This window comes from Branchiostoma lanceolatum, chromosome 14 (assembly GCF_035083965.1).
Source record: "Branchiostoma lanceolatum isolate klBraLanc5 chromosome 14, klBraLanc5.hap2, whole genome shotgun sequence".
Classification (NCBI taxonomy): Eukaryota; Metazoa; Chordata; class Leptocardii; order Amphioxiformes; family Branchiostomatidae; genus Branchiostoma; species Branchiostoma lanceolatum.
In genome coordinates this window covers 7,117,060-7,144,069 of record NC_089735.1, presented here as the reverse complement: position 1 = coordinate 7,144,069, position 27,010 = coordinate 7,117,060, and the positions used below count along the sequence as shown (strand labels likewise).

The following is a 27,010-nucleotide window of genomic DNA, read 5'->3' as shown; positions in this document are numbered from 1 at the left end:
AAGTCCCGTTAAAAGTGACGTAGCCTGAACACTATTGGAAAGTGATTTAGCTTGTTGTGTCAATGCTTGAAGTTAATAAATTTAAGTTCCCAGAGACTTTAAGTTGGCATGAGAAGGGGAAAGCCTTTTTGGTGTCGTCAGTCTGCGGTTGAAACAGTAGTAACACAATGCAAGACATATAGCACATGTTAAACTAAAGTGATGAGTTTGCAATGAGTATGTACAATGTACGTATGATATGTAAAACCACAGCAACTATTTCAAGAATTACAGCATGTCCTCCTAGGGGATACTGTACAACTTCAAGTACTGTAAATGTTGAAATTTTTGCAGCCAGCACTGGTTACATTACCAAGCATGGGAAACTGAGGCTGATGTACACAAATACTGCTTAGTAACTGTGTACTGTAAAATGGATACATTTTTGGAGTGCTTTAATGTACACTGTTTTTGTGATGACCTCTTCACCATCGCAAAAATGCTTGTTCTGTCTGCATTGAAACCACCAGGAGCACTCCATTTTCTCTGAATTAAATCTCTGCAAACAGACTCATTTACAGTAATCTCCACCATTTCTGAACTGATCCATACCTTTAAGACAGTTGACCTTAGGACAGCACTGTCCCTCCACCTCCTCCACGACACAGCCCTCCCTGGGAACTGTGCAGGTCTGCTTCATACAGGAGATCACGCCCTTCACACAGGCACATGTAGTGCAGCTGTCCTTCTGCCAGGTGGCGCCGTGCTGGTAGGTCAGCTCAGTCTCCTCAACAGTGCAGCTGGCATCTGTGGTGGAGCAACTCAAATTATCAAAAAAGGATATTCCACTTGACGACATAAGCAGATATGAATAGTAATCATTATCCAAATGTGATAACTTTCACAATGAAAAAACAAGGATTACTAATTTAAGATGTATAATAAAATGTATCAACAAAGCAGCAAATGCCTTTCCTGCTCTATCATACCCAAGGGAGACTCCCAAAAATCTAATGCACTTACACCAGAGCTGTAATGTTATCAAATAATTAAATGTTCTTTATCCACAGCCAATATCTACAAGGGCTGAGGTTTCAGTGACTGTCTGTCGTCTTTCTCTGGGCAATAATGACTGGTTTTGTTTCACACTGCAGCTAGGTAGCGCTGCTGCAGACTTACAGGTGCAGTCTCAAAAGTTAAGTACTGTGACAGTCACATTATCATTATTATATTTAACATTTGCATTTTAATTATTTTGCGACCGCATATGTTAGCAGTGACACCTAGCTGCAGTGCAAAGTAGACGCAGTCATTATTGCCTAGAGGAAGGTGACAGATGGTTGTAGAAATGTCAGCTCCTGCAGGTGAATATGCAGTTGTGTAAAAAAATACAATAAAGAATGTTGCTATTCAGTCATTTACGTGCACCAACCCAATGACATTATTCACAGGAATATTACATTAAGGCTCCACCACTGAGGTGTTGCCAAGAAAAAAAAGTTCCTTACCAGCCTGGTGCCTGCAGATCTGCATGGGGCAGCAGCGGCCAGGCACCCGCACCAGGTGGCAGCCGGGCGCAGCTACAGTCACAGGGCAGTCCATGGTGGAGCAGGACGTCTGGCCATTCCTGCAGGTGCACACCTGACAGTCCGACAGGTGCCAGCTGTCTCCCTCACGGTGCATCACTTCAGTGTCCTTGCACACAGGAGCTGTTGGTACAGTAAGCACAGGTACATAATATTATGTAGGTGGATGAACAATTAAAAAATACTGTGTGAACAACTATTGATAAACAATCATAGATTCATAATAGAAATCTAGTAGGACTGGTGTTATCATGAAATAAAACCTGTTGGTGAGTTACAAATGAAAGCAAAAATAGTTTTGCAAACAAAGGGACATACAAGCACATCTTAAATGTGTGAATTTGAATAACTGTTCTGGCAGAATGATAACCTGCACAAATAGGTGCGGTACAGAACAAAATTCATTTCAGCTTTTAATTTCAATCCTACGATAATCTTTTTGGTGAGTATTGGCCATGGTAACATTGCCAAGCATTACTGAGGCTGATATAGGCAAATAGGTTACTGTGTACTGTACAATCAATATGTAAATGTTGAAATTTTCATGGTGATTTTTTGTTAATTGAGGTTTTCGTGGTGACCTCATTCTTTACAGCGAACTTAAAAACAGTGAAGAAATGCTTCTCCTGTCTTTTGCTTGTGTACCACATTGTTTCAACTGCAAACTCGAAACCACTGCAAAAAGATCCCTTTTCTCCATCCTAAAATCAAATCCCTGCGAACTTAAAGGCATTTACAGCATATCAAGGAGACTTACAATGAAGATGGGGCTGGCACACTATATCTGGACAACATTTTCCGTTGACAGGAACGGCCTGGCAGCTGGGCGGGGTGACTGGACACGTGGTCTGGGTGCAGCGGGTCGTTCCTCCGATGCACTGGCAGGTGCTGCAGGTTTCTGGCTGCCACATCTCACCTTCGAAGAACGTCTGGCCTTCCCAGGTACAAACTTCAGCTGCATGCGTGTAAGGAATTAGAAATACATGTAGAACAACTGGGAAAATGAAACTTGTGCAAAATGTGTGTATAGACAAATCCGCACTGCCTACCTCCGTCTAAACGTAGAAATCCAAAAAAAAAAAAAAGAAATGCAGATATGCAGCTATTCTCTCATTGGTTGAACCGCTAATTGCCATACTGTCATTGGTTGAATGGAAGTGTGATGGAAAGTAAGGATCAGTTGATTAGCCCACAGCAATTTAATTTCTTGTGATTTTTGGAAACAACCATTTCTGCATGGGAATACAATTCATCACAAATGTACTTGTTTGTTCAAAATTTTAAATGAAAAGCTCAAATCGGCTTGCAGGCAGCTTTACATTGAGGTCATAAGAAGAAGGCAAGGTTCAGACAAAGTTTAACAAACATACATGTACAGAATACATGACTGAAGTCCAAATAAATCCATAAACATTGTGTTGTCTGACCTTTGTTACAGATGGTCTCAGGACAGCACTTCCCATTCACGTAGACCTTGATGCAGTCAGAGAACAGGGGGTTGGAGAAGGCGGGACAGTCGATGTTGGCACAGAAGTCCTGTCCATCCCGACACTCACACATGGTGCAGGAGTTGGGCCTCCAGGTGCTCATGTGTCCAACTTCCCTATCCTCCAGAGAACAGCTCATCTTGCGACCTGCACAGATTTGATTTTATTACATTAGGGTATATAAAAACATACTGCCAAAGCTACAATGTACCTAACTAGCCAAAGACTCAATAACTACAAAGGGCTAGGCTCCCCAACCCATATTTACACCTGGGTGGAGTGAGGAAAGTTGTGTTAAGTACCTTTCCAAAGGACACAACGTCAAGCCAAGAATTACAGGATTCTTGGCAAGATCTCATAACAGAGTCTAGCCCTAAGCCACTTGGCTTATGGTCACCAGGTAGAGACAAGCAAGACCACGCCATTATTTACCTTCCACAGGGCAGTTCACGTTGGGACAGCACTGCCCAGGTACCTTCTCCAGGGTACAGTCAGGGTGCAGCTCCTCTGGCACGGAGCAGCTGGACCGCTCCTCAGTGCACTCCGTCTTCCCATTGACACAGGAGCACATGGTGCAGGCATCCACGTACCACATGTCGTTCTCATAGCGCAGGTGGCCGTAGTGATCGATGCAGCCTGGAGAGAACAGATGGGATGATTTTTCATTATGAGACATGGAATTTGCTCTAGAGGTTCTCTGGTAAAATTGGATTAACTGTGCATAGTCTGTAAGATCAATGATCCCTACTGAAATATGAGGGCCAAAGAGATATTTTGTGTTGTTCACTGACTTTTGTGCCTCTTATTTCATGCGTCAATAATTGCAGGCCTACAATTGCTTCTCCTTTCTGATAGAAGAGAGGTGCCCGTCACAAAATATCACACGTTTTAACGTACCCACAGATCAATACCTTAAACCTGCCCGAAGGCAAACCACAGGAAGCCATGATCTCAAATATCAGTTAATCCCAGCAGACAAAGATTTTTCAATGTGCAATTAGAGACAGTACAGGCCTTTAGGGCTGGGTTGCCATAATCCCTGCACACACCCCCATCCCTTCAGTGATACCCCATACTAAGGTTGTTTGAGGGTATAGAAAAGAAGACAGAAGACTTACGGTCCTGACAGACCACCTCAGGACAGCACCTGCCGGGAACGTGCTTGACAGTGCAGCCGGTGGTGTTCCTCATCACGTCGCTGGTGCAGGTGTACTGGGAGCAGGTGATCTGCCCGTGGATGCATTCACAGTAGCTGCAGCTGTCCAGGGACCACCGCTCGCCATGCATGTGCCTCACCATGCGCTCGTCTTCACACCAATCAGCTGGTAGGAAGACACACTTTTTAAATTCAGGCCAACAAGACTAACTTTTCAAATCTTAACACCTAAAACTACCAGAACATTGACGATGCTTTCAGTGTAATTGATTCACAGCCTAATGGTGAAGATATAACTATTATATTATGTAGTTATAGATATCTATTCTGTTGGGTTATCTAAGATAGGACTCAGTTCATGATACAATTAAAGGACTGATGATGCCAATTGGCATGATGATGCATTATATTGTTACTCAATGGTCAACTGCAAGACACAGAAATCCCCCCAGGAATCTTTGCCACCAGGCGAAATGTATTCCTGGCTGACTATATAAACTGAAACTGAAAAGACTGGAGTCAGTCAAGGGAGGGGTTCCTCCATAGGAGTGATAACAGCCTGGATTGATGATGGTCACATCAATGTGTGAGCCAAAAAACCACTCCAAGGTTACAGGCTACATGATTGAGACCAGCTTGATTGCTCACTTAGAGTGTGAACTAACTGACCCAATGGGAGAAGCACCTATTATGGACCAAATGGCGGGCTTAATTTAGATCTCGATGATAACTACAGCAGTACAGTCTGTTATGACTCTCCTACCTTCAGCACTAGTTTCACACTGGATGGACGGACAACACTGGCCGTCCACGTGGACGGGAGAGCAGCCAGCCGGGATGGCATCACAATGTAGAGGAGTGCAGCGGGTCACTCCGGTCACACACTTGCAGACGGTGCAGACATCGGGGCTCCACATGTCACCATGGTGATGGGTCAAGCCTTGGAAGGTGCATGTGTCCACTAAGAAATTAACAGTCATACAGGTCCAGTCATGTTTTTGACAAAGTGACTACAGTTGGCATTTTTGCCATAATGCAATAACGTACATCAGCAGTGAGCAGAAAAAATTTGCGTCGCTCCAGCAGAAGCATTTCATCTCCCCAAATGAATTGGCCGTTAAAGTACAAGGATCCATGGATTCATCATAATCAATAATGGTGAAACAACAGTTTGCTTATTTACCACTTACTGTACATCACAGAATATTCAAAATGAATGCTGCAGTATGTAATTCCAGAGATAATACATATGTAAGAGTGTGATCCATGAAAGATTTCATCAGGTTGGCAAATGACTGAGTAACAAAGTTATAATAATTACAGTAAACTTCTTTTCTATTCACAACCACATACATTGTATATACAAGAGCTGTGTCACCTTTCTCAGGGCAATAACGACTGATTCTACTTTGCACTGCAGCTACATGTAGGTTAAGACAAAAGCGTGACATAGTCACATGGTGCATTATTAGCACTTACAGGACTCAGTGACAGGCTTGCTGCAGACAGTTCCTCCACAGGGCGTGTTGCAGCACTTCTTCTCCGAGGTACAGTCAGTGTCGCTGGAGCACTCTGAGCTGCTGCTGCACTCCTGGATATCCTCCTGGGTCCACATGGGGCACTGACCATCACGCACTGTGGGGATGGAATGGACAGATGACTGATGGAATGGACAAGGCTGAATGAAAGTTGGCAGACTCCACCCAAACTCTTTGCTTTGGGATCCTACAACGCAACTCCCGTAGACAAAAGTAGCAGCATCCGATGAGGATGTATACTAGTTTTCAGTGCAGCATTGCATGCACACACAAACACACACACAGACAGACAAGCCCAAAACAATACTTTACTCTTTACTCTTCTTCGGGCAAAACATCTATATTAGATAAACCAACAAAAAAGGAAAGACATTGCAAAGGTTAGATATGGTAGGACTGCTTACCAAACATCCAGGGGTTGACGCAGACACGGGTGCAGCCGTCCATGCAGCACTTGGAGAATCCTGGGCAGTCGCCGTCATCACTGCACTGGTGGTTACACATCCCACCGTCACACTCCAGACTGCAGCCGATCTTGTCAAACGCAGCGGAAGTCATGGGGCACTGGCCGTATTTCTCTGCAGTGAACAAAGACAACATACTGAGCACAACTGTAAATCTTGAAGCTTTCATGGCGGTTTTATTTCGGAATCCATGACTTTTGCGGTGACCTCCGCAAACATGATTGTGTTTCTGATGCAGTATCTGTACTACTGATTTGAACTGTTTCAACTGTAAATTTTAAACACTGCAAAATACTTTTTTCCCTCCAACTGCAAAATATAACCTGGTCCACTGCAAAAGTTAATGAATTTACAGTATATTGAAAACGTATCTAAAAAATTTTGCTTAATATGACATTAGAGGTACTAGTGATCAAAAGAGACGTGTAACAAAAGAAAACTGTGTTCAACACATTAGAAAACGATACTAGTAATTCACCTACTATGGCAGAGTTCTGACAATATACAGTACAATAAAAAAGGGAACCCTGGTATCGGTACATCCAAGGCTTCATTCTTAAATACCATAATCATAATCATAATCTATGACGAACCCATGGTCCAAGGAGGGGTGCAGGTGAATCCACAGCCGTTGCTGCAGCAGATACTGCCATCACTGCAGTCTTCATCCTGCAGGCACTCACTCAGGTGGTTACACTGCAGGTTATCTGGGTGGGGGCACTGTCCACTGGTCATTTCTGGATAAAAAAAGAAGAGGGAGCTATCATTAATATTAGCCTTAAGCTTATCATATACATGTTGTGAAGCTATAAAAATGTTTGCAGCTGCATGTAGATACATGTGCAAACTTTAAGGTTATTAGCTGTGACAGCAGGTCGTTCAGTGTAATACAACCAGCTGCTGCTGCACTGTGGCCTGTGAAGCTGATGTGTTATGCCAAAGAGTGGCTATATACAGATTGAAGTGTGTCCAGTATTCTTTTCCAAATTCCTTTCTAATCCTTCGTCTGAGGTATTGCATAATGTGAACTAGCAAACGCAGGAATTAGCACATAATTATTTTATCTGTGGCTATATATATCCTGCAAAGTATGTTACAGTTTACTACTGTAACAGGATTTCTTTATAATACAAAACCAGAAATTGGATGTACACACTGTATCCAAACTGTCCAACATTACAATGTACTCTCCCCACAATGTACTACTGTGAAAGGGCAGATGATTGCAAGGATCTAATTTTGCATTAGGGAGAAAATGGAGTGTTTGCAGTGGCTTTAAGTTTGTGGTCAACACTACCATGCAGGGATTTACTGTGCTAAGAGCAAACATTTGCAGTGGATTTAAGTTTGAGGTGAAAGAATCATCGGAAAAACTGCGAACATAAAACAACCACAAACATTTCCCCTTTTGCAGTATTTCAAATGCAGGACGGAGGAAAGCCTACCCCTGGTGATACTGGCGGTGAAGATGGCGTTGACAGTAATGCTCTCGATGTCAGACTTGATGGTCCTGGTCTGAGTTGGGTAGATACAGCGCAGTCCACAGCCACTGTTACAGCAGCGCTGGCTGCCGATACAGTCATTATCCACCTCACACTGGTTCTCCTCCGTGGTGCATGTCTTCTCCCACTGGACAGGGCACTCACCCTCATGGACTGTGGAAAGTGGATGCAAGCTTAAGAGTGAGCGTTTAACAGACAAAAATCTATAAAGTGATTGTATACAATTTACAAAGTACAAAACTAATATATCATGAACAGTTCACAGTCAAACAACTTGTAGTCAAATTACTGTCTCCGTCTGTCCATGCATATTAAGGACCATAATTGTAATCCTTTTTGGTGATCCCGTAGATTATTCTACCATTGAACCCACTCAGTGTTCATGTAATGATAACCAGGTCTACAATGACTGTTCATACTGTAACCATTTTCTTGAAGTCCCTATAGTCAGGCCACAGGTATTTTGAACAGCATATTATTATCAGATATAAAGTTACATTCTACAAGCACAGGTATATCAGTAAAATGAACATAAGTATGGTGCTTACATCAACTGTTCAAAGCCTTTATGTGTCAACAGGGTGTGAAATGAAAATTTGAATGACAAGTTGGAATTCTGTTTTGGTTCATGATCATCACCCTGATGTCAAATCTTACATCTCCTGCCAGCGGTTGACCAAAGAAAAGGTTAGGGTCGTCGGATTTTTTGCTAAGGTTCGGTTGGATAAAAGGAAACACATTCAAGGCCTTCCCCATTTTGTCTCACATCGTATATTTGACTTACCAACAGGCTCAGGATGGACACAAGTTTTGCCACAGCCGTTGAAGCAGCACTTGGAAATGCCGGAGCAGTCAGAGTCACTGTAGCAGGTGGTGGAACAGGATCCGATATCGCCGAAGGTGATGGCAGGGCAACTTCCCGGCCGCTCTATTGGCAGAACCCAACGTTAGTGAGACATTCACGTCTCCTGAGTTAACATACTAGGATTGATATATTCAAAAATCTGTATTTTCCTAGAACTATCATGTTGATATGTTTTATTGTAGAGTAAAATTCATTGCCACCAAGTACAGAAGGGACATGAAAACTTGCAGCTAGATGTGCAAAAGTTAGGTGTGACATGTTGTTGGGTGTAATATAGCCAGCTGCTGCCATTCCACGTGCAGCTCTCAGGTGTGTTACGCTGAAGGGCAGCTATACCAGCTATATAGATGACGTTACAGATGCAGAGTTGTTAGTTTCATGTTCTCAAGTGTAACTCCAACCAACGTCAAAGTTTAATAGAAAAACCCTTCACCAATGTTGCATATTCAAATACTGTTAAAAGTTGATGAGGTTTCCTTGTTGCATCTTACCCTCGGTGATGGGGCTGACACACACGGAAGCGCAGCCATTAGAGCAGCACTTGTGGGTCCCCGGGCACTCCCCGTCATGAGCGCACTCAGTCTCGCATGTCTGGGGCATGTCCTCCATCAAGGGGCAGGTGTTGTTCTTCACTGTATGCACACGGAACAATACACACCCTCAATCAACAATCACAGCAAACACGTGAAAGTCCTTTATACATAAACGTATAGTCCCATAGCCTTTCGTTTTGAGGTGGAAGGGGTAGTGGGTTGTTATCCACTGTGTCTTAAGGGCTCTCCTTCCACAGCCTGTTAGTGTTACCTACCCAACCTAATTAAGTCAGGTACCCACTTTTACACCTGCGTAGAGTGAGGAAAGTCATGTATAGTACCTTTCCCAAGAACATACACCCGGCAATGCAAGGAATTGAACCTGTGACCTCTCGATCTAGTGCCCACTAGCATCAAGTCACGAAAGTCCTTTGTCACAAGGTACATCAGGAAGACGTGTCTAGTATATCATGGTGATGGTTATAATTTTTGAGTGTCTGAGAAGGTACTTACTGACATTGCACTGGACCTTCTTCCCCTGTTCAATGAAGAACTCAGCCTTGCAGCCACCACAGATGGATGGGAAGCACCTAGCTTCGGGGTAGTCAGGGCAGGTGACATCGTCACATGGGTTCTTGGGGCAGTGGAAGGCCCTCTGGTTGTCTGGGCACTGGTCTGTTTAAGTACAAACAACATCTATGAAAACTAACAAAACATAAAGTAACCTTAAATGCTTTAGGACTGGGTGTCCCTTAAAGCAAGGACATTAAGTGCTTTCTAGCCTCCTTAAGCTATGGTCACACTAAACTCACGTCGTACCTGCGATGGGGTTTCTTCCGTCATGACAGCGCCGTACGTCGTACGTTTGGGAAAAGCCGGGTGCAATAGTTAACACATACAAAGTGGTGGTCACATATAACATAGGTACATCGTACGATGGTTTTTTTTAGTGTACCTAGGTTAATCGCAGGTAAATCGCAGGTAAATCGCACGTAAAAGTAGCCATCGCCGAGCGTCCTACGTCGAAAAATGCAGCTAAAGATGATTTTGAACATGTTCAAAATTTTCCCTCCGTCGCCGTACGATTTTATTGCCCCCAATACAGACTTCACTACGGCCTTCTTTTTATACCAATGAGGTGAAAAATGTATACATTTCGATCGTTTTCTGATGGTTTCAGTTTTCCCTGATATTGTCGATGTTGTTGAAAAGTGCAGCCACCAGAGCGCATTGGCAACCGTTGTACAGCGTGCCCGCTGAAGAGCCTGCTTTCAAGGCTATGATTTTCCACGTGTCAGATCAAGTATCGCGCGCAGGTGATGCATACGATTGTTTCATGGCTATACACACGTGGGTTCATAATTATATCATACCTCAGTCCCATCCTGTCTCTACTTTTAGTTTGCCAAGAGAACAGTTTGCGGATGGCCCAGAGAAAGAGTATGACAGGCCAGTTGTATTGTCCATCAAAAAGAAAGCACATAATAGGCATAAAACGTCAAACAAAGACTGAAACTGAAAAAAGAGACAGGATAGGACTGAGGTATGATCTAATTATAAACCCAGGTGTATACAGACATAAAGCAATTATATGCGCCTGGTTCTGGTCCTGACACGTAGAAAATCTAAACTAGGAAGCAGGCTATTCTACGGACGCACTGTTTTCTGGTTGCTATTGTCTTATGATGGTTACAATTTGCATCAGCATCGGCAATATATCAGGGTAACTGAAACCATCAGAACATGGTCGAAATTTATGAATTCGTCACCTCATCATTAGATAAAAAGGCCGCAATAAAGCCTAAATATGAGGCTATAAAAATCGTACGACGTTGGATGAAATTTTGAACATTGCCCGACGCTCTGCGATAGCTGATTTTACCTACCATTTACCTGCGATTTACCTGCGATTTACCTGCGTTGTACGGGAAATGCATCGTACGTGCATCGTAGGTACGACGTGAGTTTAGTGTGACCGGGGCTTTACTTAAATGCATGTCAACATTGTTGACTGATCATGAGTTTGAGTGATCATTCAACAATGGCAACTTTTTTAAAGAAAAAAAAAAAAGACGTTTGGGTTTGATATGATACACTTACCACAAGTGACGTCCTTCAGATGGCCCCTGGTGTTGGGAACCTCATGGCCACACTTGTCCACACACCAGCACATGGACCCCTGGCACTGCTTGGTCTCAAAGAAACCATCCTCCATACAACGTGGCTTGAAGGCTCCTAGCAAAGGCCGCAGGCCGGGGCGCAGCAGGTTAGACTTAGCCTCATGGCAGGGGGCGTTCCTAGGTCCTGGTTAGGTGAACAAAGTATCATGTTAGGACTGTTGCAGACTAGAGAGAAATTGTACTTGAAAACAAGGACGGAGATGAGAGGCAGTCCCAAAGCCTTTTTGAGGCCGTAGGGGCAGTGGGTTGTTATCCACTCAGTGTCTAGGGCAAGGTATTGAAATGTAGAGCCTATCCCTCTCCTTCCACCGCCTTTTACCTGCCCAACCAAAGTCAGGTTCACCATTCTACACCTGGGTGCGGTGAGGAAAGTCACGTCAAGTGCCTTTCCCAAGAACACAACATCTAGCCAAGAACTCTAGCCTATCCACTCTACCATTTGACGCCAGAAATTAGGCATTGTGCATAATATCATGATATATCCTAAATTATCTAGAACACTGGTTGAAGAAAGAGATCAATGATATGATCTGCACAGACTGTGACACCTTCTCTGACTATCATTGTTGAGAAACATGAAAAGAAGAAACAGCATTTACAGCTCAAAAGCAGACTTACTACATTCAAGCTCTTCATAGGTGTGTGTTCCATCGATGGGGCGACCGCAGGCATCGACACACCAGCACAGTCCGCTGGTGGGGTGACACTGCTTGGGCGTGTGGAACCCTGAAGAGTTACAGGTGGGGTACCAGTGGCCGAGGACGGGCAGGGACACTCCTCCAAAGGTGGTCGTTGGAATGGTGGTCCTCTCCTCTTCACAAGGTGGCAGCACTGTATTGGACAGATTGAATTCTGTTTCAATCTTAATGTATGAATTCTTACAGAAATACAAAATAAGAGGAACTCATTCGACAAGCATGTTGACTGTTTCACAAGACGTACATTGTATGTGACTGGGCACTTAACCAATGGCATGTATTCTACCCCCGACATGACCCAGGTGTTCTGACCTGTGGTGGTGATGCTGGTGCATCTCTTGCCACACTTGGTGCTGCAGCAACTGATGTCATCATCAATACAGTCACTGTCAGACTCACACATCAGGGAGACGTCGTTACAGATCTCCTCAGAGATCTGCCACATCGCAGGGCACTGTGACTTATCTGGAAAAACATTAGAGAACAACATTTTTACCTAAATACTATTTGATAAATGGAGTTATGTACTTGTGAGCTTTCCTTCCTTTTATGGGTAAAGGTTACAATGGGTGAGAAATCTCACTATCACGTAAGATGCAAGAGAAGAACTTTGACTTGACTTTGACTTTATTTGGATCCAAAATTAGCTCGACATTCGTTAGACAAATATCAACAGAAGTTAACTTTCATTTCTTTTACAAATTGAAGAAATTTCTGCCATACAGAAAACCTACTGGGAATAGCAGGGGACACACAGACTTGGCCACAGCCATTGGAACAGCACTTCTCAGAGTCAGCACAGTCCCAGTCAGAGTTGCAGCGCACCTCACAGCTCTTGTCTTCAAAGCTGCTCTCCAAGGGGCAAGATCCATACTTATCTGAAAGAAAACATGGACATCGATGAACAATAATTATTTGCAGGTTGTAAAGTTGCTGGATAACAAGATATTTACAACCAATGTTTTGGTTGTTAACTTTCTTTATTCATTGCTGCTGGGCAATATCTATCTTGTTTATGACTTTCATGTAACAATACTTTATGTTTGGGACCGCATTATTAGCAGCGACACCTAGCTGCTATGTGGAATAGTACCAGTCAGTATTGCCCTGAGGAAGGTGACAGACTTTCACCAAAACATTGCTTGTTGTTGTTGTAAAAACCTAGATTATGAATAAAAAACCTCATTATCCAGAGGACATAGACAGTGTTGAAATATCAGACAGCAATTCTCTGTGCAGCTACATGTACATAGACAATGAAGAGCAAATAAAAGTTTATATTTAATAAGCTAGAATTTTTTCAAATTTTGCATTGCTTCCTTAATGAAGTGGTTGATCAAAGAAGCTTACAGAGATACATTAAGCCTAATGTCTAGCTACTAGTAACAATACACAGTTAGTGGTGGTTATGATTTTGCACCAACCAGAGGTGACATGCTGACACTGAGTGGTACATCCGCTGAAGCAGCACTTGTCTGAGCCGGAGCAGTCGGAGTCAGAGCTGCACTCAGGCTCGCAGTGCTCAGAGGTGTCCACCTCAAAGAAAGCCGGGCACATCCCAAGTTTCTCTGGAAAACAGATTTATTTAGCTGTACTACTTACTATATCAAGTAGTACAGCTAAATAATAATAACAGCCCCAAAATCCATTACCAATATTGAATACTAGTGAAATCACAACATTGTAACAGTTCCAGTGTTACTTGCCTAGACAGATAAGTAAAAGAAGAACTTTATTGCTCAACAATTGCAACGGGTACATAGTTTTTGTACAATGTATGGCAACTTGAACATACATAACAATTGAACTATTTATAATACATTATATCACATGGTGTATTCCAAATCACCCAAGGTAACAGCCCCACCATGGGTTGGATCACCTGACAGATGAATGGCATATCCACCCGAGAAAACACACATTTCAATGTGAAATGTGCCAGAAGTTAAAAAGATTAAGTGTCCTCAAACAAAACAGTTGTAAGAATATCAGTTTCAACACCTGAATCTGGTATTCAAATGTTCGACACATGAAAGGCTTTCAAATTATTCTATGCAAGCTGGTGCGATAAAATTAGAAGCCGTCAAATATGGACTGGCCAAGAACACCCCTATCTAACGTAATCATGGCCTAGGTATGAGATAAATGTGTAATACAAACTAAATCTCAAAATCAGTGACCTACCATCAGAGCAGGTGATCTTCTTGCCCTTGCTGTCAAAGAACTCAGGACGGCAGCCTTCGCACTTGTTGGGTTTGCAGAGTGCGTCGGGGAAGCCTGGGCATGTCAGGTGTTTACAGATGTCCTCCCTAGGGCAGCGCTTAGGGCTGTCACCATCAGGGCACACGTTGGGCTTGGACTGGCGAGTCTGGGTCTTTTCCCGCTTGAAGAACTGGCCTGAAATAAGACAAAACGATCAGATCTGCATCTGACATTTTCCCTGGGTGTATGACTAAGTTTCCCTAGCAGTCACATACTGTACTACTTACTAATATTATATATGATTACTTTGCAGATTTTCTTGAGTACAGTAATGTTGTATCATAAATGACTTCTGCATATGGGTTTCCCTTAGGGTACAGTACATGCTGTGCTTCCTATTACAGCATGGATTTCTCAGAGTAGGCTTACTGTACTTCTTAGTAAATTAGCGTGGCTTTTGCTAAGTATACAATGTCATGCTGTACATACTCCTTAATATAGCATTGGTTTTCCTGAGTACACATGCTACACTACTTCCTACAGCATGAGTTTCCCTCAGTACATAATAATACTTACTACAGCGTGGGTTTCCCTGGGTGCGAGACCCAGTGATCTCCTGGCCACACTTGGTGACACACCAGCACTCGTCCCCATCACACTGCTGTGCCAGGAAGTAGCCATGCTTGTCACAGGATGGAGTGTGTCCACTGGACCTCTCCAAGTTCCTGCACGGAAGCTGGTGGGTTTCTGAGGGAAAAAAGAAGTTGCAATAACTCTCAAGCATTCAATTCAGACGCATTTCCTTCATGGAAAATTCAACTGAAAAGTACAGTTGGTTTTCCTGAACAACCTGTGTTCTCTGACACTACTTAGTGTCTTTATTTTATCTTATCTATTTAGGAACCTTAAGGGTATCTTAAGAATAACTGATTTCAAAGAAAGCTCTTTACAAATAATTATATATTAAAGAAAATTACAAAACATAAGCTTAAGAAATCATATACATTTCACAATAATGATTGAACAGTTTGTTTCAATTTCACAGAATTAAGCTTCCACACAACAGTTCTTTGAGCTTATACCAATGAGAGTGAGACGGATATCGACGTCAGATGCTTCATCCCTTTACCAACTTTGTCCATAGCTAATCAGACTGTAAAGGGCCGAATTGTTATGATCCCAAGTGATCCACTAACCGCAGACAGGCCAGTCAGTCGTCCTGGTGTCTTCGATCTCCTCCCCACAGGGGGTGACACACCAGCACTCCACGCCGTGGCACTGGACGGACTCGTACATGCCGTGGTCGTCGCACCTGGGCACGAACTCGCTGGACAGGTACATGGGGGATCCATGGTGCAGGAAGGTGGGGATGGTGGCCTTGTCATTCCAGCATGGCTGTGGGACTGTGTAGGGATGCAAATACTACATGTATGCAGGTAAGGACTATTTCAGAGATAGCATGGTTACCAAACTCTCAATTGGGCCATAGTTTTTCTCTTTTCAAGCAGCTTAGTACTAGTAGCACAATCCTGCTTCACTACGGATCACGTATTTGGCCAAGCATAACAGTCACCCATACTCTTCTCGATAAGTGTGTTAGGTTCTTTTACGTGCAGTTAGGTTTGATGCTTGAGGCTAATAGGCCACACAAGCTTCCTCATACACGGGGTCGCTGGCTTTACGTCACCATCCGAAATGACAAAAGCATTCCCTTACAACATGTCTTAGCTGGGTGTCCAACCCTAGAATGGAACTCTGGCCCATATTGGATCCACGAAAATTGGTCCATATGGGCAAGCAGCAGGGTTGTGTTAGTGCTTGCACCACGGAGACAAGTGGTACTGTGTAGGGAGGCAAATGCTACATGCATGCACTAAGCAGGTATATTCAGAGTGAGCCTGGAAACCATCCTCATTGGGCCAGATATAATACTGGGGACCTTTATTGGCCCAAATCCTTAAGCCCGTGAGTAATGTAAAAATAACCAGGTGTGTGCAAATGAATTGTTGTACCAAGATGTTACAGGCTCTTTGTAGTATGCTAAATTCAGGAAGGAAATTACGCAAATAGTGCCTGACTTGTTACAAATTACAGGGATAAAAAAGCGTTCTCTACGAAGTATGCCAAATGAAAATAGCTTGCCTATGCCTTGCAGAAGATCGGCATGCAGGTCAATTAAGCTTCTTCATATGACCATACAACCCAATATTCCTTTCACAGATTGTGTTGTTGCAATTTTCGATCCGACCGCATGATGGCCACACTTGGCTTAATTAGTCTTTCACTCCAAACTTGCTCCAGATGGGGGTTATTTTCTAATACCCGTATTAAACTGGCCTCTCATGACCCTGTAGTGCAGCTAACAAGTTACAGAGTAATGAGGGATTGAAAGCACTAAGCCATTTCTGTTACCTCGAATCGCACGCTACAGCTTTTTTCAGTCGAGACTCAGGATAGATCTGCGCTATATAACATCATATATATCAACATGGCGACTGTGGTGTCCGAAATTCGGCGTCTCAACATCCGTTTCTCCCTGAAGCCTGCGAGTGGAGGCTATACCCGCTCAAAGCGTCCAGTGAGTCGTCTAGACAGTTAACTATTTGCTGGACCAACGTCAAGCTCTGACAAGGAGGAATGACGTACGATGTATAAGCTAGTTCGGAGTTGCTACTACGCATGTGCAGTGTCAAAGGTGAAGGCCCCCGCGACGAAAACAAGACCCGTCTGGGCGTTGTTATGCAAATCGAGACAATGTGGAGGCGAGCACTGTTTCCGTCGCGGGGGCCTTCACCTTTGACACTGCACATGCGTAGTAGCAACTCCGAACTAGCTTATTGCCACTGTTTGCTTACTCTCCAAGCAGAGGTAAGATCCGGGGTATTTTCGACGTATTTTATAGGGAATGTCGGACAACTCGGCACCAAGACAACTCGGCACCAAGACAACTCGGTACCAGGACAACTCGGCACCAGGACAACTCGGCACCAGGCAGGTCAACTCGGCACCAAGATCTTTTTTTACACATTATGTGTGTGAATGTAAAAAAATCCGGCATACTATGTAACGATATACATCGGTACCTTTAGAATTATTAGTTTTACTTTTTTCTTAGTTTTAGACCAAAAAGTGTATATTTGGGTCTCCTGTGCCCTGGAATTACAACCAAATGGCTTGAAATTTGGCACAAGGATGCCAAGGACATATGCCCATAGAACTCTGTGAACACTTCTGGCATACATTGCTTCAAAATGTTTAATTCTAGTGTTTTGGGGCGATTTTTAGACCGAAAATGTACATTTTTGGATCCTATGCACCGGTATTAAAACCAAATAACCTAGAATTTGGTGTGTATGTGCCCAGAGGACTTAACTCCATTTTCAGGCCGATAATGTTATAATCTCACAGTGTTCCTTTGTACTAAAACGTTCATGTTCTTTTTATTATTGCTAACATCTGATTATTTCAAATTTACCAACTCACAACAGACCAGCATAACTTTTCAAACCTACAGTATATGGTAGGAGAAGGAAAAAAACAATATAACGTTATTTCAAATATATAGATTTATGTATTCACATAGATTTTCGATTAATCGTTACTTTGCATAGTATACATACACATAATGTGCAAAAAATATTAAGGTGCCGAATCGTCCTGGTGCCGAGTTGTCCTGCCTGGTGCCGAGTTGTCCTGGTGCCGAGTTGTCCAGGTGCCGAGTTGTCTTGGTGCCGAGTTGTCTTGGTGCCGAGTTGTCCTGATACCATTTTATACGTCTTTCTACTTTTCCGTTTTATGTTGCGAGGAGGGTCAGACCCAACATAAAACGGAAAAGTAGAAAGACGTATAAAATACCGCGAAAATACCCCGGATCATACCTCTGCTTGGAGAGTACTGTTTGCTGACTTTCCTACCGGCCTCCAGTTGAAGCAAGGAGTTCTGCAGCCTGACGTCACGGGACTGGTCCGCTGGGATTCTATGCAGATGTTAGGCGTAACACAACTCTGACTGCACTGTTGCTAGGAGACTCGCGAATTGCAGTCTGCAGGTCTGTGCTAGACGGGCACGTGATGAACTTTGACCGACACCGCCCACCAACCGTATAGCAGATGTGGGGATTTGATTTATTTGTTTGGCTTTATATAGTTATCTGACTACTGGTCTCCTATGCCGACCGAGATTTTTCATGATCATTACTCTTTTCTCGTTTTGACTAATACCCTACATTCAAAAGAAAAGAAAAAATACTTTGAAAAGAAATTCTAGATCTCCGGACGGTATTAAAAAGTGCCATCAACCCCAGATATCCATCCCTATTGTAGCTAGCAGGTTTCTTGTGGTCCCCTCCGAGTGGACGTCGAACTTTGTCCACCGTGCACACTGCTACTAGTAGTAATAAAGGTTAGCTACACATGTAACTACATGTTGCTCTCTGTACAGACCGGGCGGGGCACGATGCCCTCTGAATGTTAATGGTAATCAACTATCTACCGACAAGCAATACAGCATATATCTCACCCTTAGCTATCAAAGCGTTTATTTTCACTCCAATATACATTAACTGATATGTTAAAGTGAACTAAACGTTGTCGGCATTACATTTGCGGGAATCCCGACAGACACAAATTACACATAAACCTGTACAGGGGACCGCCTCTATATAATAATGACCACCTGTCCAATGTGTAAGAATCCTGTCTATGGTGACGTAGACCAGATTTTATCGGTCCCCATGGTGGTATTCTTGTGCAGTTTTGACTGTACATCACTTTATTTAACTGACGTTAAGAGTGGCAAAAGTGTATCAGACTTACATTTGATGTCGACCTGGTTGATGGTGGGCTGAAAGAAGAACATACACAGGTGTACAACTTGAGGAACAGAATCAAAAGTCATCTTAGTTCTGAATTGGCTAGCAGACTTTTGGATGCTGTTTAGAATTAGCCAAATGGGATATATAACTTAGGCCATACCGATTTAAGTACATGGAAGACATCATTCAAACTGATACGAGCGTGCGAAAAAAATATTGGCAAAAAAAGTTGCCTCCATTTCGAAATCCAAGTCAGTCAGGAAGGTTGAACAAATGACAGAACAGACATATAGAACATGATATACCAATCGCTTATAGCGGCCGCCCGTAACCGGTCAGGGTAGGGGCCGTAAAAGTCCCGGACGGCGGGAGTTTGCGTTATGCAGACTAGATTTACAGAATGTGGTCGCAAACGTTTTTTTTTAACGGGCGACAATTGATGTGTACGTGGATGGTTGATATCATTCTACCAATTATGAAAGGTGAAGTGCACTTTCTGAGATATCAGTCCCATTGTGAGAGGGCTATATGCACTGAAACCTACGAAGCTGCTAGTGTATTACGCTGAAGGGTAGGTATACCGGTCATACAAGCTTTAAGGCCCATACAAAACACATACAGATGCTGGGGGTCAGGATGATTCGGCCCTTTACCAACTCGACAAGTCAATTCGGCCCAGCACCCTGGTCAACTCGGCCAGGGTTAGTATTAGGGCCGATGTTGGGCCGAGTTGGTCTGGTTATGCTAGGGTCACATCTCAAATCCGGGGCCCGGCCGGGCAGTCTTTGTGAACGAAAAGTATGATATAAAAGACAACAAAAACCCAAAACGTACCCAAAATTATTTAAGAGCATAGCTTGTGCAAATTTATTGACATAAACTTCGATTTTTCATTTCCGCAAAGGGCCGCAGCGTCCGAGATACCAGATACTGAAAGTTTGCTTTGATACTTACCGTCACGGCCGCTGCCGTCACCAGCAGTGCGGACAGGAGCAGCAACATTGCCACTTGTACCGAAGGATCCGGTTTACTTCAAACTGTAGAATAGCTGAAAAGCACAGAACGGCAAAATAAGTCACGACAGAAAGCAGCATGTTTAATACGCCTTTTTATTGATCTATATACTTTATAAGACTTGTCGTAAGCCATTTATTTTTATTTAAAGGATCTAAAGTAATTGCAGGAAGATATGCCTGAACGCGGCCTCTTCAATTTGCTAAGGACTGAATGCCGCCGATGTAGCGTAGTAAAGAAAGCGGTTTATTAGTCTTGTGGCTATAATCCGTATTCATTTGTTTGTATGTTTGTTTGATTAAGATCTCTACTAAAGAGTATATAAACTTTGTCAAGAATCTAAAGCAATTACAGGGGTCACTCATTGTACCGCCCGCCTCAAACTTGTACTTGCGAACAGCCTAATCCCACCGCTGCCACTAGTGTAGCGCCGATTAACATCCGTGAGCTAGACGTACATGTACCAGCATCATGAGGGTGGATTTGGGGAAATCATTTGAGAGGATTATAGAAAAAGTATGACTTGCGGAATAAGCTTAAAAGATATAAAAAGAATAAGGCTAAGAGAAAAAAATCATGCCCAAATTGATCTGATATTAAATCTGACAGAGAAAAAAGATCTGACAGAGAAAAAAGCACCCACTTCACACTCCCCGCTACTATTCCTCCATCCCTGTTCCAATCCTTTTAGTTATGAAAAACACGTTCCGCTCGAGGGTTTCTAGCTTTGAAGTTGTTTATTGGGAACAGGCGATCTCTAGGTGGTGGGTAACCCTCATAGTGGGGAGAATGTCTCCAAAAGCTCGCGCTAGTGGGTCGGCGCAGTTTACATTACGTTTTTCGCGTCAGCGGCGAAATTTCCCGCTGTCGGGAGGCCGCTGTCGCGACGTCTCTAGACACACCGCCCGGAAATCTGACAGACACCTGCGGTGCTTGCATTTCGCCATCTTGTAGAAAGTATCGGGCGTAAGCATAACAAAAGCAAGAAACAAAATTGTATGATTGTACAACGGTAGACGGCGTCTCCCCGCCCGTATTAAACTACAATGCAAAGCCTTGTTTATGTGTAGATATTCCATGCTCATCACTCGTAAATGTGGGGAGGGGGGCACAAGTACGATAAATATATCCGCGGGGAAATGAATGCACGGCACAAAAGTCGCCGCGGATCCCGCGAATCTCTCTCTCTATATATATGCCGGGGATCTAAGTAGACTTACAGTATGCTAATCAACGCGTGTTTTATGCTAATCGCCGAAACCCTGACTCCCGCTGACGCGAGCCCGACGTATTCTCTTTAGACGGAGTTTGAAGTTGACGGGGACTCCCGCTGTGCTGACGGGCGACGGCTTCGAAGCTGACGGGAGAAAATTTGTTGACAGCGGGACTACGTCGACGGGAATTGTCTTTACACGGGGTTCCCGCTGTCGCCAGTGGCGCTGACGCCAGTGGCGCTGACGGCAAAAGTATAATGTAAAGAGAGCCTTGAGGAAATCTGGACCCGTAGCTGATCTTTGCACCGGAAATGTTTTATAGGCACGCGCACAGATCTTAAAAACAACCCCCTGTCCCTATTGGTTGCGATGCATATGATTTATAACTCTATTGTTGCGTCGCCACATAGTTTCGTCACTCATGCGCCTCTGTGCAGTACAGCACTTCACCTTTGGACTCCTATCGGTGATCTTGCCATGCGCTTGCAGCAGACATTACGTGGTTGCCCCGTGCTCAGTCAGGATACACGGGATACATTGATACGTGATAAGGCATTGAATAATAACCCCTTAGGGTGTTTGGCTACCATAGGGCTGTACTGATAGACGTCGAGGAAGAACAAACTTTCATTGAAGCAATTCACTTTTTCTCATCTCTGCTTTGATTGGTTTTTCTCCGTGCGTAGATTCCTATTGAGTGGCCAGTAAACAAGTCAACGGACAAGAAAACACCCCCCTCCCGTGGAGGTGAGGGAACCTTCAAATTACTGGATGACCGTGAGCGTATTCCTCACTTTAATTGCCGATATACACCTTATCTATCCGCAAGGCGCAAAAGCATGTCGGTGACATATTCTTGCTGTTCACAACAGTTAAAACGTTACTCTCACCTCGGGGCAAAGGTCGCCCCAAAAAGTACAGCCCGCTAACAGTCCCCTACATATCACAGAAAGTCGAAGCAAAAACAGATTTTGTTCGCTCGATTTGGCTTGACACCTACACATAGAAACACTTAATCGATATAGAATTGCATCGTCGACAAAAATAAAACAAACGTTGCAGCTAAGTTAAGGAATGTGCATGTTTTGCGTGTGCATCTCAGAACAACCTCAAAACTGTCGAAACCATGTCGATGTTGTCCTCAAGGTCCTACAGGACATGCTCAATATTACATTGCACGCCTAACGTAAAGGAATATAACGCCAAATCAGTGATATAGAACGCAGCTCTATGCTGGGAACACTTACCTCAGCAGACGTCTGTCAGGACCTTCAGCCGGCTGATGACTGATCTTTGCACAGAGCAGAGATTTTATAGCGACGGACTCACAAACAACCACCTGTTCCTATTGGCTGAGCTGTGACCTCACGCTCACAGAGTAACCAAACAACCCGCTCTTTATGACGCCGGCACAATGGGTAGTCAATCTTGCCGCTGGGTCAATATATGCTTATAGCGGGCAAAGTTTTCAAAAGCACTTCAGCTGTAGCCTAGCGATAACTATATGTTGTCAACAATGTGCCAGGCCAGCAGATTATGACGGCCTTACGTCGCGTTTTTTTAAAACTAAGTTAAGCTTGGTCATTGAACTTGTTACTCGTTCTACTGCACTGTTTTTAAAGGTCATTGATACATACTCTGTTTCAAAGCTCACTGCCTTGGACGTATTAGCCTGGTGCCATCCTTACAAGTTACCGATGGTTCTCCCTTTTACCGTAAGCAAGCGAAAAGAAAGAGCCAACAATAGTACGGATCCGGAGGATGACACCGAGGCTGTAGATGTATAGAGTTGTGACGAAGGAAGTTATGTCGGTTCAATACACGTGCGGTACTGTGGACAAACAAGATTGGCACAGAAGCACCAGTTTAGCACTCCACTGGTCCAGAAATAAACAAAAGCAACCACACTCTCTGTGAGCTAGCAAGTATCTCCACCCGATAATCTCCTAGTCGAGATAACAGTGCAGTGGATTCTACGTACGACCATAAATGAAGCGGATTGTAGCACACAAGGCTAAGCTGTTAGAAAAGATTTAACGGGTGACCTCGAGCGGTTTACGAAAAAAAGTGCTGTACATAAAGATTTATAACACGCCCTTGGAGATGTCAGACGTATATTTGCAGACCTATTGTGAAACAAGTTTTGCATTTGTAGCAATGCCCATAAGGATGGAAAAACATGGAACATTGCCACTAATCCCCTCACAAGTAAATGTATAGTCTATACCCTGTTTTGATTGCCCTGCACAATGGGCAAAACATTATTGTGAAGTTTGTTGTTGTTAACCGCGTTTGATACCGACTGTTCTTTGGTGAATGGGTTTCATCATGGGTTTTGTGACGAAGCAGTTTTTTGATAGGTTTGACACATGTGCTCACTTTGCACGTGTGTCAAACATGCAAGAAAAACAGCTTCGTCAGAAAACCCGTACATCAAATAACGTAATGAACTTGCTCTTGCACACCTTGGACTTCAGCTCTTGCCACCAGACGGTGAACAATTGTGTCTGAAGTTCGCTAGATCCCTGATGGACTCTGAGTTCAGGGACTGGAGCTGGCTGCCACCACACCTAGGGCACAGATCACTGGCAGAGTGACTAGGAACAATCACAAACTGAACTGTCCGATAGTCAAAACTAACCGGTATCTGAACTTCTACATACCCTACATGACCCGTATCATCCACCAGTATGGGCAGTGACCCGTTTTTCTGTAAATATATAGGATACGCTGTTGTTAAATATTGTCTGTCTTACTTATTTTGATATGTCAAAGTTAAGGTTAAACATACGATATCTGACGATATTGCGCCGCCTATCGTAAATGCTTTTTTTAGGATTGTACATCGGTCAAAGTTTTAATTCAGTGGCAACACTGCCCTTTTTATGGGTTGAGCAGACCAACAATACTGACCCCGAAGAGTACCGAACGGTAATAGTTGACCCCGAAGGGTACACCAAACGATACTTCGCACCACTCTACCTGGCTTCGATGGATACTTTTCAGCATAACATCTCAGCCAGATAAGTACTAGACAATAACATCGCAAATTATGCAAATTAAGTCACATTTGCATAATTTGCATTTCGTTGCGCACATCTCTGTTTAAGATACTTGCTTGGCAAATACCATCGAAATCTGCATGTCCTTTCCCCCTAATTTTCATAATCAGCATATGATTATGTAAATCATCAATTAAAAGAGAGAGAAAGAGAGAGAGAGAGAGAGAAAGAGAGATAGAGAGAGAGAGAGAGAGAGAGAGAGAGAGACGCGCGCGCACCCGAAAACATAACGTAACAACGTTCTTAGCGAAGATAATACCTTGTCAGTCACTTACATTTTGTTCATGTACACGTATGTTTTTTTCTCAGCACAGACGAGGTAACGTTACAACATTCAGCCAAACAAGCTTAAGGACAAGGAAGAATTTCAGCAGGGGTTGTAGAGGCGGGTAGTATCCGTACACTCCGTGGTGTGCTGGGTTGTAGCTGGTCACGGATGTTGTCACGTTTCCTAACGTGATGGTTGTCGTCACTGCAGACAAGGTTGCCAACACCGGTGCGTTAACAATCGCACCAGAGATGGCGACCGGGTCGCTGGTAGTGGTCTCCATGCTGCATAACTGTCACACTGGTTGGCAAACAATAAAACAAGAATTCGGAGACATCATGCCCCCCTGAAATATTTAGAGCTTTGGTGAATATCTCGCCTTCACTTGTCTCATTAGCCAATAGTTTGATTATTTATTTATTTACAGCCAAATAAATCAATCAAATCAACCGATTGAGATATCATGATAGGCTACTTTGTACTCTAGTCTCAATCCCAGCTCTTCATGCATATAACTTTATAAGCTCTTGTATGTCATAATTTTTCCGTCCATCCCCCTATTTACTTACTAATAAGAACCGAACTTCATCATATCATAATTGGCATGAAAACACCACAACCCCTTAGTGGTAATTGATGGGAATTTCATACTTGTGACCTATGTAACTTAGTTTAAGGTAAACGTAATCATGCATGTTTCATGTAAATGTGTAACTATTTGCATACGATTTACAAAAGCTCTAGATATTTCATGAGGGTATGAAGTCGCCGAACTCTAGTGTCTTGTATGACGTACATTCAGCCTCTCTTATGTGGAGTTGACTTAACGAATCCATCTGCATATAGGGATCCATGCTATAAAACCAATGTAAGACATTATGGGCTCGTTCTCAGTGAAATGTGCAAAATAGCGATTTTTATCGGAAAATAGATCAAACTTGTGTCACTCAGCGATCAGGAAATACTACTGTTTTGGTGCATTTTCGTAACACAATAAATGTTATGGAATATGACGAAAACAACATAGCATTTTGCACTTTTGAACAAGATCGAGCCTGTATTGTCTGCAGTAAATATCGAGGCCAAGCCTATCGTTTTGTTTGTTTCGCACAACAAGTAAACCGCATTGTTTAAGTTATATCATAAACACCTAGTAAAGTACATTGTATTCAGCATTGCTGACCTTGTCTTTAGGTCCTTTAAAATTCCCAGCGCCAGGGTCGATTAGAAGCAGGCTTTACAATCGACTCGTGGCGCTAGGAAGGTTAAAAAGCTCATTTTCGATGGTCTGCGTCCTTTGGTGATTTCAACAGGACGCCCTACTTTCAAATGCGGGAAATTCTAACGTCCGTCTTGACGACATCGCCCGGGAAGGACTATTCCTTGCCAGGCAGCTATGGTCAGACATCACAGAGCCGCCCTGACAAAGAACAGTTCTTATCAAGGCTCTTACATGGTTTTAGTCCGTTTTTATACTTCAAATGTATTTCTAAGTTGATTTTGCAATGTCACAATTGAACCACCTATCGTATGGATATGAAATCATCGGATAACACCTTTATGTAAAGAGGAACGTACCTTGGTACCTCGCGCATTTTTAGCTACCGTGTTCTGGTCCTTGCGGAAGTCTGATCACTGCCTTGCTGGCTTGCTTACTTGTCCACGAAGGGACACGGACAGCGGCCAGACAGCTGGGTGAAAGTACTCAAAGAACTCAAAGAACTCTGCGCTTTTCACTCTGATTATAGATACAGACATGGCATACACATCTCAAGTTAATTTTAGTGAAATAGATTCGTAATTGTGACGTTTTCCCGTGATGTTACACGCGCAAACGCCCAAAATACGCACATCGACAGTTTCTCAAGCTGGGCCAGTGAGAGCAATCCCACGACCCCGTGCGTCAGCGTGCGACTAATTCTAGCACGGTTTATTTGTGCTTCGGAAGTCGTGCACGCTCTGGTAACAATGAGGTGGGGAGTGTTGACGTGTGGAGACTATACCAAAGGTAGTACCAGAACGGTCGATTCACATTTGTTCGTGACTTTCGCTGTTTTCGATCTGAGCATGTGGTGCGAGACATGCGTCAGCAGACAAGAACAGCATCGTCGGCAATCAACAGGTGGTGATATTGACACTGACTTTGTGCTGCGCTCGTGATACATACGTTAACACAGGTTGTCTTTGTATAGTCTATCAGGAAAAGCAGCAGCGTTTGACATTAATAGTACAAACAGACTGTTATAGTTTTTTGGCGATCCTACCCGCGGTCGGGGTGGTAGTACCTCGGTGCTACTGACAAAGAGTTTCTTATTCTAATATCTAATCAGACCGCGCACAAGCATGTGACCGGCTCGTAATGCTTAACGCTTTTAATTCACACATTCACAAACACTCGCACACACACACACACACACACACACACACACACACACACACACACACAGAC

At 43.5% G+C, this 27,010-nt stretch overlaps 1 protein-coding gene across 1 annotated transcript in view; it reads right to left on the bottom strand.

The window, feature by feature from the left end:
* The window catches only part of LOC136449148 (zonadhesin-like), a 49,044-nt gene extending 26,463 nt beyond the window's left edge, over positions 1-22,581 (bottom strand). The window contains exons 1-25 of the mRNA XM_066448999.1: positions 22,479-22,581; positions 19,958-20,051; positions 19,005-19,032; positions 15,387-15,593; positions 14,767-14,937; positions 14,173-14,385; positions 13,413-13,556; positions 12,723-12,866; positions 12,301-12,453; positions 11,909-12,121; positions 11,211-11,414; positions 9,624-9,785; positions 9,069-9,209; positions 8,497-8,640; positions 7,656-7,865; positions 6,804-6,947; positions 6,151-6,324; positions 5,688-5,843; positions 4,972-5,169; positions 4,171-4,374; positions 3,485-3,688; positions 2,993-3,199; positions 2,323-2,520; positions 1,488-1,688; positions 592-786 (exon numbers count right to left, since the gene is read on the bottom strand). Of these exons, the coding sequence (XP_066305096.1) occupies positions 592-786; positions 1,488-1,688; positions 2,323-2,520; positions 2,993-3,199; positions 3,485-3,688; positions 4,171-4,374; positions 4,972-5,169; positions 5,688-5,843; positions 6,151-6,324; positions 6,804-6,947; positions 7,656-7,865; positions 8,497-8,640; positions 9,069-9,209; positions 9,624-9,785; positions 11,211-11,414; positions 11,909-12,121; positions 12,301-12,453; positions 12,723-12,866; positions 13,413-13,556; positions 14,173-14,385; positions 14,767-14,937; positions 15,387-15,593; positions 19,005-19,032; positions 19,958-20,005 (4,063 nt within the window). The 5' untranslated portion in view covers positions 20,006-20,051; positions 22,479-22,581. The remainder of the gene's footprint in view (positions 1-591; positions 787-1,487; positions 1,689-2,322; positions 2,521-2,992; positions 3,200-3,484; positions 3,689-4,170; positions 4,375-4,971; positions 5,170-5,687; positions 5,844-6,150; positions 6,325-6,803; positions 6,948-7,655; positions 7,866-8,496; positions 8,641-9,068; positions 9,210-9,623; positions 9,786-11,210; positions 11,415-11,908; positions 12,122-12,300; positions 12,454-12,722; positions 12,867-13,412; positions 13,557-14,172; positions 14,386-14,766; positions 14,938-15,386; positions 15,594-19,004; positions 19,033-19,957; positions 20,052-22,478) is intronic.
* Positions 22,582-27,010: the final 4,429 nt, after the last annotated feature.